Consider the following 12,224-nt stretch of genomic DNA (forward strand, 5'->3'; position numbering starts at 1 on the left):
AATGTCATTAAAATCAGTACAGCATTTGTTCAGGATGGCACACCAGCGCTCCCAGAAATCATCTGTGCTCTGTCCCAATGATGGTCATTTAGTCCCGGTGGAATAATGCCTTGACGCACATAATCATTAAGAGTGACTATATTTTGTTGCGTTCTCGTTTGGCGCTACTTATATCAGTAAACTTGTAACAACTTAAGCAGTACGAAACTTATACTCGATCAAATAAACCACATGTTGCAAATAAACCATACATTGTTTTTGTTAACCAAATTCGACACTCATTGACGTCCATACAAAAACTCCTCGCTTGGTGAGATTAAAATACACCACCTGTTGGAGAAAACATGCTTATATAACCTTTCGCTTCTCCTCGTCCTCTATGGGAAAGTTAAATATGTGAAAATCACGAGAAGTGAACTTGTTTAGATGAAAAAAAAATGTATCTGTTGATCAGAAGAAATGTGTGTTGAATCTCACGCAAACTGATGGGTAGGATGTTTTGTGCTTTGATTTACGATGCAGCGCACCTGTCAAATGAGTCATTTCTGCAGTAGCCGAAGAATTCAACGTTGCTCTACTGAAGAGCATGTATGGAGTGGTCGACGCACGAGGAATGAATCGCATGGTAAATGACGAGAACTAGAAGAGTTCTCGTCGTTTCTTGTGTTTTGGAAGTTTCCTCACTATCCGAGTGCAGATAGGATATGTCAACTGCCCTGTCAGCGCGTTTATTCCCAGACCTTTTGCAATGTAGGCTACCAGCTGTACAATGTGTGGAGCATGTATCTGTCTAGTGTATGCAGACCGGAGAAGCCGAGATGTGGGAAAGATCATTATGAAGGAGATTGTTTGGCAGAAGAGAATTTAACAAGGAGGAAAATGTTATAACTGTGGTGGAGATCATGAAACGAAATCAGATAAATGTACCAGGAGGATGAAAGAGACCGAGGTTGCCAAAATCTGGGTAGTTAAGAAACTCCGGTGCGGAGGCTGTTTAATTAAAGGGTAGAAAGAACGAGTAGCTCAAGAGGTTTCATGCTAGAGGCTAAGCATACACCGCAACCTGCGGAGAGTTCCTATCACCAGCCGGACACAGACATTCCTCATGTGAAGAGGGAGGACTCTGTTACTTTTATAGCAGTGGTGGTAAACGGACACTGCTCAATTGGGGGAAGTGAAGTATAGGAATGTTGACATAAATTAAAAGACTTAACATCCTAGTTCTGTCCGGTGCGGTCCTACCTTCGCAGGCCCCTGAACCATAACGGGGAGTTGTAGAGTTTTTTGAATGACTGAAGGAGTGGGATGTTTATTACGTTTTTTTTATAATACGTGTGGATTAATGTTGTTTTTTTCCCTTTCTTCGTAATGGAGCAGTTGGTGGCGGCAATACAACAATAGTTGTGGTATGCCATAACGTTTCAGAGAAGAAGAATCTCTAAGTGTTGGCACTTTTATTTTGAAATCCATAACACTTCCGGGACTTGAACAGCGTAATTCGACTTGTGGCACTGAAATGCTATATTGTAGTCGAATTGTCTCAGATTAAGATTTACCTTGAGTTTTGACAATACTTTTCCTTATTAGTTTTAGACAAGACGTGACAATGTCTCAAGATTGGATCGGTTATAGCTATGCTGCATTGGTCTTGGCAGGAGGAATCATGGGTTATGTAAAAGCAGGTAAGGATGATTACACACTTCCCAAATGTTTGTTGACTTTACCAAGTATTTATTTTAAAGTCAGCTGTCAAGAAATATTGATAGAATTTTGCATGTAAGTAATTATTCTTCAATATGCTCTGTGATTGGTTCCTGTACCAGGAAGTGTAACTTCACTGGTTGCGGGACTTTTCTTTGGGTTCCTAGCTGGACTTGGTGCCTACCTGATGTCTCAGAATCCTAAAGATGTCAGGCTTTCTCTCGGTGAGTGAGCCAAACTTTGGCTTGTTATCAATAACATGACCTTACGCGTAGGCTAGTTGATGTCAGTGAGTGTTTCGACCAGCTACACTACAGTAACATGTCTTCTCGTTGTGTAAATTAGGTACCTCAGGAACACTGGCCATTGTCATGGGAATGAGGTTTATAAATTCCTGGAAGTTCATGCCAGCTGGTCTGATGACAATAGCAAGGTACTGTGGATGGGACATCATGTCTCATTTAAGGCTTCTGTTACTAAACCTTGGAATAGCTAAACCCCTTTTTTTAGAATCTGAGAGGGAAATACTTACACACTCGTCTCTAACATGTAGGCTCAGCATTCCCAAACAGTCCCGTTATCAGTCAGAATGTTGAACAAACTTAACTTCAACTTACTTGACCTGTTGTCCTGATGATTTTAATCCCTATATCGGAGGTAATCTGATACAAAATATCCACACTCCACAATGCTATCAACCCGACCTTCAGTATGCTGGTCTGTTCATCGGTTTTTATTTCCGTTTTTTTATTTTCAATACTGATGCAATTCGCATGTGACAAACACTTGCACAATATGGCTGAGACGAATCTAACCACAGACCGGAAGGCAAACAATTCCGGCTGATTGCGAGGAAACGTGCTTTGGTTATATTCGGCTATTGTTTACATATTGTGCATCACATTAAGAGATTGAAAATACAAGCAACAGAACCTACCTGCGAGCGCAAAAAGGTAGGCAAACAACACTTTCATGTGGATACCTTATCTCCTTATCTCCTTATCTCCTTATCCACCTCCTGTCATCAGAAGGACCTACAGCATGTACACCCGGTACATATCATTGTATTCCACATTCTGTAGAGAATATTGGTGTCGTTCTTCAGGGCGACTTCGGTCAGACTGAAAATCCATGGAGTAACCATGTTAACAGTCTGATGTTTAGGCCAGAGAGAGTTGGTTTTGCATTGAATTAGGCCTGTTAATGCTTTTGTTGGAACACAAACCTCCACCAACACTGGCCCTCTGTGGATAAAATAGATTTGGCACCCCTGGTGGAATGGGACACTATGACAGGTAGAGGGACTGGTATCACCCCTACCATGGTTGACAGGTAGAGGGACTGGTAACACCCCCACCATGACAGACAGGTAGAGGGACTGGTAACACCCCCACCATGGTAGACAGTTAGAGGGACTGGGAACACCCCCACCATGGTAGACAGGTAGAGGGACTGGGAACACCCCCACCATGGTAGACAGGTAGAGGGAATGACAGACAGGTAGAGGGACTGGTAACACCCCCACCATGGTAGACAGGTAGAGGGACTGGTATCACCCCCACCATGGTAGACAGGTAGAGGGACTGGGAACACCCCGCCATGGTAGACAGGTAGAGGGACTGGTAACACCCCTACCATGGTAGACAGGTAGAGGGACTGGGAACACCCCCACCATGACAGACAGGTAGAGGGACTGGTAACACCCCCACCATGGTAGACAGGTAGATGGACTGGGAACACCCACACCATGACAGACAGGTAGAGGGACTGGTAACACCCCCACCATGGTAGACAGGTAGAGGGACTGGTAACACCCCCACCATGGTAGACAGGTAGAGGGACTGGTAACACCCCCACCATGGTAGACAGGTAGAGGGACTGGGAACACCCCGCCATGGTAGACAGGTAGAGGGACTGGGAACACCCCCGCCATGGTAGACAGGTAGAGGGACTGGGAACACCCCCGCCATGGTAGACATGCAGAGGGACTGGTAACACCCCCGCCATGGTAGACAGGTAGAGGGACTGGGAACACCCCCACCATGGTAGACAGGTAGAGGGACTGGTAACACCCCACCATGGTAGAGGGAATGGTAACACCCCCACCATGGTAGACAGGTAGAGGGACTGGTAACACCCCCACCATGGTAGACAGGTAGAGGGAATGACAGACAGGTAGAGGGACTGGTAACACCCCCACCATGACAGACAGGTAGAGGGACTGGTAACACCCCCACCATGGTAGACCGGTAGAGGGAATGGTAACACCCCCACCATGGTAGACAGGTAGAGGGACTGGTAACACCCCCACCGTGACAGACAGGTAGAGGGACTGGTAACACTCCCACCATGGTAGACGGGTAGAGGGACTGGTAACACCCCCACCATGGTAGACAGGTAGAGGGAATGACAGACAGGTAGAGGGACTGGTAACACCCCCACCATGGTAGACAGGTAGAGGGACTGGTAACACCCCCACCATGGTAGACAGGTAGAGGGACTGGTAACACCCCCACCATGGCAGACAGGTAGAGGGACTGGTAACACCCCCACCATGACAGACAGGTAGAGGGACTGGGAACACCCCCACCATGGTAGACAGGTAGAGGGACTGGTAACACCCCCACCATGGTAGACAGGTAGACGGACTGGTAACACCCCTACCACTAATCCCAGAACAAAATGTTCCTCTCTTTTTCTTCTAGTTTCCTGATGCTGGGGAAGACTGCAGTGGGGATGTTCAAGAGACCACATGATTCTTAAATGTGAAGAATATAGGAATGTCACTGTTTTTCTATCTGATGACATCTAGTGGCCCTTTCTGGGTACTTTAGATGATCACAGGTGTCTGCCGTTACCCCAGATTCACCTTATGGCTTTTTACTGGTAGGCTCTGATGAAGGTCGAGTGACCGAAAGCTGACCCACAATTAAAGAAATGTGCATCTGATTGGAAGTGTGCAGAGACTATTTTGGTTCTTCAGTTTTGCCTTCAGCTCCTTCACAAATCAGCTCTGAGTCTGTGGTACATTCTGCCTATTGTAAATACGAATAAAATATTCTCAATTCCTGTGTATGTTACCATGACTATGGATAATCATGAATGAATCGTGAATAATGGTGTGTAAAAGTTCGAGGGTCAAAGATCATACCCCCCAAGACATGATAACCTCCCGTTATTGGTAATGGTGCGACGTTAGCATGTCTTGGGGGTATGATCTTTGACCGTTTAACTTTCTCAATCATAATTATTCACGATTCATTCAGGATTAGCCGTAATCGTGGTCAAAAAGACTACTTCGGGCAATCACAGACACTGGTGTTGTCTTCTTGTGTGAAATAGAAATCAATGTCCAGCACTCTCGAAATAACCAGCCTAAATATTACGTAGTATGTCTTTCCTCTAAAAAGGGGTCTTGGAGATTTTGTGCAATTGCACAGTGGGATGGCATCATTTTTCTCCGTGGATTTGCACTATGGAGCAGGTGATCCGCTAACTACGGAGCGCAGGCTGACTGGTGAAAAATGCAAAATGACATATAGCAAATTTCGGAGCATAATTCATTCACGATTTTGGATCAAATTGGAATTCAAATCGCAATAGTGGAACCCCAGTGTAACGATGTCGCGCTAGGACTGGCGGATTTTTAACATTTTAATTTATAAAATAGCACAGTTACAGAGTACAAATATTGTCTACACCATCGACATGGGGCTGTGCTACAGTTTGCGTCCCCGGCTCTTCGGGGACCTGAGCGGCTACTTCGGATCATCCTCCAGACACAGCTGTACCTTGTCGAGCCGGGGGAACTCGTCAAGAGGACACAGGTGGATAGGGCGAGAGCGCGTCGCTTCGAGACGGTAGCGGTAAAGTACGCCATGGGGACCCAGCCAAGCTCCCATCCGGGGAGCCCCGGGGTAGAGTGTGAAGCATTATATCTGCTTGTTGACTTGTATCATATCCGTATTAACTTGCTCTGCATTACACATGCAGCCATTAGCCATTTCTTTACCACAGTTTAAAGCAGCATTTGGACAAGGCCATCCAGGCCCACCCAGTTTAGCACTAACTCATCACGACAACCACCAGCTGCATGTACACACCTAACATTGAGAAACAGGAACAGATAAGCACACACACATAATCTTCTTCTTAGTTGAACATTGTGTGACAAAGAAAGGCACGACGAGACTCAGAGGGGTGACGGACGGCCCAACAGGACCAATCCGAGAAGACAGCACCCCAACCCGGACCAACCAGAAGACCAGAACTTCTAGACTCAACCTACTTTCTGTACTGTATATAACATACATGCACTCTGTTATCGGGGCTTCTTTCTGGAGGTTCCTTATGAGCTGAATGAACGGGCCCGTATACGCTGTACCAGATATCTTCACTCATAATTAAACTGTCGCTTGTTAGACAATCTACTACTGTGTCCGAATCAATCCTTGACTGTCTCGCCCTCCTGCATATCCCTTATCAACAAGAGACACCACCGGCACTGATGGAGTGCTCATACAGAACGGGGGTGGAGGCGGAGGCAAGGGAACCGGTAAGGACCGTAGTCGAAGATTACAGCTGCTGCAGAAAACAACCAGCACTCAAAAACAGAAAAACTGGGACAAACTGCTAGTCGAGGAGAAGGAGGCCGAGAGGGAGGCGAAGAAAATCAGTCAAGAACATTGACAGGGCTCTAAAAGAGCTCAAACGGGAGTACAAACAGACTCACCGGCTGCTATTACTAGGTAGGACGGGAACGTGTTTCAAACCATTTCTCCCTTGTGTTGTGAACGGAGGCCTTCAGATGCCTGGTACGGTCGTGTAGGCTATTCTAGTGCTGTCTATGCTTATGTCGCGCTAATTTCCACGTGAAATGGTATCCCCGGGCAGTTGTCATTTGACTGAGCTGAAGATGGATGTTAATTTCGCCTCTTCTACGCACCAGTATCTCTTTTGGTTGCGTTTACGGTTACATTGATGATGATGATGATGATGATTTCCGGGGTTGTTATTGTTATGATGGTGGATCTTTTACACACACACACACACACACACACACACACACACACACACACACACACACACACACACACACACACACACACACACACAGTAAACCGATGCATTTAACAAATATAAAGTGTTAAATTATTATAAAATATAGGGACATACAGGTGGTTTAAGACCCTATTGCTCTCTGCTTTGCTTTATTCTTGGCCAGGTCGCAGTTGTAAATGAGACCTTGTTCTCAACTAGCCTGCCTGGTTAAATAAAGGTGTTCTCAACTAGCCTGCCTGGTTAAATAAAGGTGTTCTCAACTAGCCTACCTGGTTAAATAAAGGTGTTCTCAACTAGCCTGCCTGGTTAAATAAAGGTGTTCTCAACTAGCCTACCTGGTTAAATAAAGGTGTTCTCAACTGGCCTACCTGGTTAAATAAAGGTGTTCTCAACTAGCCTACCTGGTTAAATAAAGGTGTTCTCAACTAGCCTACCTGGTTAAATAAAGGTGTTCTCAACTAGCCTGCCTGGTTAAATAAAGGTGTTCTCAACTAGCCTACCTGGTTAAATAAAGGTGTTCTCAACTAGCCTACCTGGTTAAATAAAGGTGTTCTCAACCAGCCTACCTGGTTAAATAAAGGTGTTCTCAACTAGCCTACCTGGTTAAATAAAGGTGTTCTCAACTAGCCTACCTGGTTAAATAAAGGTGTTCTCAACTAGCCTACCTGGTTAAATAAAAAGGTGTTCTCAACTAGCCTACCTGGTTAAATAAAGGTGTTCTCAACTAGCCTACCTGGTTAAATAAAGGTGTTCTCAACTAGCCTACCTGGTTAAATAAAGGTGTTCTCAACCAGCCTACCTGGTTAAATAAAGGTGTTCTCAACTAGCCTACCTGGTTAAATAAAGGTGTTCTCAACTAGCCTACCTGGTTAAATAAAGGTGTTCTCAACTAGCCTACCTGGTTAAATAAAGGTGTTCTCAACTAGCCTACCTGGTTAAATAAAGGTGTTCTCAACTAGCCTGCCTGGTTAAATAAAGGTGTTCTCAACTAGCCTACCTGGTTAAATAAAGGTGTTCTCAACTAGCCTGCCTGGTTAAATAAAGGTGTTCTCAACTAGCCTGCCTGGTTAAATAAAGGTGTTCTCAACTAGCCTACCTGGTTAAATAAAGGTGTTCTCAACCAGCCTACCTGGTTAAATAAAGGTGTTCTCAACCAGCCTACCTGGTTAAATAAAGGTGTTCTCAACTAGCCTACCTGGTTAAATAAAGGTGTTCTCAACTAGCCTACCTGGTTAAATAAAGGTGTTCTCAACTAGCCTACCTGGTTAAATAAAGGTGTTCTCAACTAGCCTACCTGGTTAAATAAAGGTGTTCTCAACTAGCCTACCTGGTTAAATAAAGGTGTTCTCAACTAGCCTACCTGGTTAAATAAAGGTGTTCTCAACTAGCCTACCTGGTTAAATAAAGGTGTTCTCAACTAGCCTACCTGGTTAAATAAAGGTGTTCTCAACTAGCCTACCTGGTTAAATAAAGGTGTTCTCAACTAGCCTACCTGGTTAAATAAAGGTGTTCTCAACTAGCCTGCCTGGTTAAATAAAGGTGTTCTCAACTAGCCTACCTGGTTAAATAAAGGTGTTCTCAACTCGCCTACCTGGTTAAATAAAGGTGTTCTCAACCAGCCTACCTGGTTAAATAAAGGTGTTCTCAACTAGCCTACCTGGTTAAATAAAGGTGTTCTCAACTAGCCTACCTGGTTAAATAAAGGTGTTCTCAACTAGCCTACCTGGTTAAATAAAGGTGTTCTCAACTAGCCTACCTGGTTAAATAAAGGTGTTCTCAACTAGCCTACCTGGTTAAATAAAGGTGTTCTCAACTAGCCTACCTGGTTAAATAAAGGTGTTCTCAACTAGCCTACCTGGTTAAATAAAGGTGTTCTCAACTAGCCTACCTGGTTAAATAAAGGTGTTCTCAACTAGCCTACCTGGTTAAATAAAGGTGTTCTCAACTAGCCTACCTGGTTTAAATAAAGGTGTTCTCAACTAGCCTACCTGGTTAAATAAAGGTGTTCTCAACTAGCCTACCTGGTTAAATAAAGGTGTTCTCAACTAGCCTACCTGGTTAAATAAAGGTGTTCTCAACTAGCCTACCTGGTTAAATAAAGGTGTTCTCAACCAGCCTACCTGGTTAAATAAAGGTGTTCTCAACTAGCCTACCTGGTTAAATAAAGGTGTTCTCAACTAGCCTACCTGGTTAAATAAAGGTGTTCTCAACTAGCCTACCTGGTTAAATAAAGGTGTTCTCAACTAGCCTACCTGGTTAAATAAAGGTGTTCTCAACTAGCCTACCTGGTTAAATAAAGGTGTTCTCAACTAGCCTACCTGGTTAAATAAAGGTGTTCTCAACTAGCCTACCTGGTTAAATAAAGGTGTTCTCAACTAGCCTACCTGGTTAAATAAAGGTGTTCTCAACTAGCCTACCTGGTTAAATAAAGGTGTTCTCAACTAGCCTACCTGGTTAAATAAAGGTGTTCTCAACTAGCCTGCCTGGTTAAATAAAGGTGTTCTCAACCAGCCTACCTGGTTAAATAAAGGTGTTCTCAACTAGCCTACCTGGTTAAATAAAGGTGTTCTCAACTAGCCTACCTGGTTAAATAAAGGTGTTCTCAACTAGCCTACCTGGTTAAATAAAGGTGTTCTCAACCAGCCTACCTGGTTAAATAAAGGTGTTCTCAACTAGCCTGCCTGGTTAAATAAAGGTGTTCTCAACCAGCCTACCTGGTTAAATAAAGGTGTTCTCAACTAGCCTACCTGGTTAAATAAAGGTGTTCTCAACCAGCCTACCTGGTTAAATAAAGGTGTTCTCAGCTAGCCTGCCTGGTTAAATAAAGGTGTTCTCAACTAGCCTACCTGGTTAAATAAAGGTGTTCTCAACCAGCCTACCTGGTTAAATAAAGGTGTTCTCAACTAGCCTACCTGGTTAAATAAAGGTGTTCTCAACTAGCCTACCTGGTTAAATAAAGGTGTTCTCAACTAGCCTACCTGGTTAAATAAAGGTGTTCTCAACCAGCCTGCCTGGTTAAATAAAGGTGTTCTCAACTGGCCTGCCTGGTTAAATAAAGGTGTTCTCAACTAGCCTACATGGTTAAATAAAGGTGTTCTCAACTAAGCCTGCCTGGTTAAATAAAGGTGTTCTCAACTAGCCTGCCTGGTTAAATAAAGGTGTTCTCAACTAGCCTACCTGGTTAAATAAACTCAAGCCTACCTGGTTAAATAAAGGTGTTCTCAACTAGCCTACCTGGTTAAATAAAGGTGTTCTCAACTAGCCTACCTGGTTAAATAAAGGTGTTCTCAACTAGCCTACCTGGTTAAATAAAGGTGTTCTCAACTAGCCTACCTGGTTAAATAAAGGTGTTCTCAACTAGCCTACCTGGTTAAATAAAGGTGTTCTCAACCAGCCTACCTGGTTAAATAAAGGTGTTCTCAGCTAGCCTGCCTGGTTAAATAAAGGTGTTCTCAACTAGCCTGCCTGGTTAAATAAAGGTGTTCTCAACTAGCCTACCTGGTTAAATAAAGGTGTTCTCAACTAGCCTACCTGGTTAAATAAAGGTGTTCTCAACTAGCCTGCCTGGTTAAATAAAGGGACAATAAATATGTAGCTACAGGGTCTTCTATGTGTTCTTTTTCTCACAATGTTAGAGAGTGTTTCCTTCCTCTACTCCCAACTATCCACACCACCCTTGGCCTTTATACATGGTGCATGTTACTATGTCCATATATATCACCCAGTATCAGTGCTGTGGGAAAGATGACTTGAAACAAGAATACAAAAAGTGTGCTTTAATTTTTTTATCTCCAAAATATCTAAACCGTATGCTGACAGATGGTTGGAATCCCTATAAGGTTTTCTGTTCCCTCATTCAAACCATTCCTTCCTCTAGTCTCAACCATTCACCCCTCCATCCTACTCTTTAAATATAGTGGCCTTCTCTATGTCCATATATATATCCTCCAAACACCAGCTTCTCTGGCTTCATCAGGTCAATATTACCTAGTGTCAGTGATGTGGGAAAGATGCCTTCATCACTTCAATATGAGTGGGGGGTTAGACTGTTACTGTTCAGATGGGGGGCGGGGGTTGGACTGTAACTGTTCAGATGGGGGGGGTTAGACTAACTGTTCAGATGGGGGTTAGACTGTTACTGTTCAGATGGGGGTGGGGGTTAGACTGTTACTGTTCAGATGGGGGGTAGACTGTTACTGTTCAGATGTGGGGGGGTTAGACTAACTGTTCAGATGTGGGGGGTTAGACTGTATCTGTTCAGATGTGGGGGTGGTTAGACTGTATCTGTTCAGATGTGGGGGTGGTTAGACTGTATCTGTTCAGATGTGGGGGGTTAGACTGTATCTGTTCAGATGGGGGTGGGGTTAGACTGTAACTGTTCAGATGTGGGGGGTTAGACTGTAACTGTTCAGATGTGGGGGGTTAGACTGTAACTGTTCAGATGGGGGGGGTTGTGGTTGGCATTATTAGAGGGTTTCACTCAGAGAAGCCAGTGGCTTGGTGTGGTATGGTGAGGTATAGTGAGGTGTGGGTGTGGTATAGTGAGGTTGGTGTGGTATGGTGTGGGTGAGGTATAGTGAGGTGTGGTATGGTATAGTGAGGTATGGTGTGGTATTTTGAGGTGTGAAATAGTGATGTGTGTGTTGCCTCTGTTTCTCTGAAAGTGGACACCTTCCAAATTGTGTTACAGCCAGGCCAAGGTGTGCCGGACCTGCTAATCTGGGTCACTTTATCTGTTTGTAGTAGTGGCCCGGCAGCCGTTTCCTTTAGTAACAATACAGTCAGAAGGAAATGCATAAGTAACTGGTTGGAATACAATTCATGAGTCGTAATTTTGATGTGGGGTGTTTTGGAACTGGAATCTAGAATGTATCACTGTTAATATTCTAGAATGTCTAAGCTCTAGAATATGACAGGTATTCTAGTGTTCATGATTGTCATTTTGATATGGGGTGTTTTGGAACTGGAATCTAGAATGTATCACTGTTAATATTCTAGAATGTCTAAGCTCTAGAATATGACTAGTATTCTCGTGTTCATGATCGCCATTGTGATGAGGGCTTCCCGCTTATCAGTCTGGCTTCATTTACAATCAAACCGCCTTGACTTTGTCTGGTATACTTTGATACTTTGTGCGCTGTGTTCTGATTTGGTGGCCGGCCAAGCTCACCACTGATTCCAGGAAAGGAAGCAGGGAATCCATTGTTAGTTCATATTAGGCCACATGGATATACAACATAGCTCCAGAGAAAGTGTGTGTGTGTGTGTGTGGTGCAACACACAGTTAGGGCTGGGCAATATCGCTGGGCAATATCGCCTACAAATCACATCTTGATTCTTTTGAAATTATGGCCAATATACATATTCAGTGTAGCTCCCTCCAGTAACCACGAGCACAACCACTCTGAGAGAGAGAGAGAGATCAAAAGCCAAATGTTAACATTATCACTGTAGCTCCCTCC

The 12,224-nt window shown here is 44.0% G+C and overlaps 1 protein-coding gene across 2 annotated transcripts; it reads left to right on the forward strand.

The window, feature by feature from the left end:
- The first annotated feature begins 493 nt into the window (after positions 1-493).
- On the forward strand, positions 494-4,670 carry LOC112238919 (transmembrane protein 14C). 2 transcript variants are annotated; one of them, XM_042329197.1, is made up of 5 exons: positions 494-625; positions 1,588-1,682; positions 1,824-1,925; positions 2,047-2,134; positions 4,407-4,670. In XM_042329197.1, exons 2-5 carry the CDS (start codon positions 1,607-1,609, stop codon positions 4,462-4,464), a joined length of 324 nt encoding a protein of 107 aa, XP_042185131.1. In that variant the 5' UTR covers positions 494-625; positions 1,588-1,606; the 3' UTR covers positions 4,465-4,670. The 2 variants fall into 2 exon arrangements, with proteins under 2 accessions (XP_042185131.1, XP_024263216.1); XM_024407448.2 differs by lacking the exon at positions 494-625 and having other exon boundaries at positions 1,224-1,682.
- The last annotated feature ends 7,554 nt before the right edge of the window (positions 4,671-12,224 follow it).

The sequence above is a fragment of the Oncorhynchus tshawytscha genome, linkage group LG10 (genome assembly GCF_018296145.1).
Source record: "Oncorhynchus tshawytscha isolate Ot180627B linkage group LG10, Otsh_v2.0, whole genome shotgun sequence".
NCBI classification, from domain to species: Eukaryota; Metazoa; Chordata; class Actinopteri; order Salmoniformes; family Salmonidae; genus Oncorhynchus; species Oncorhynchus tshawytscha.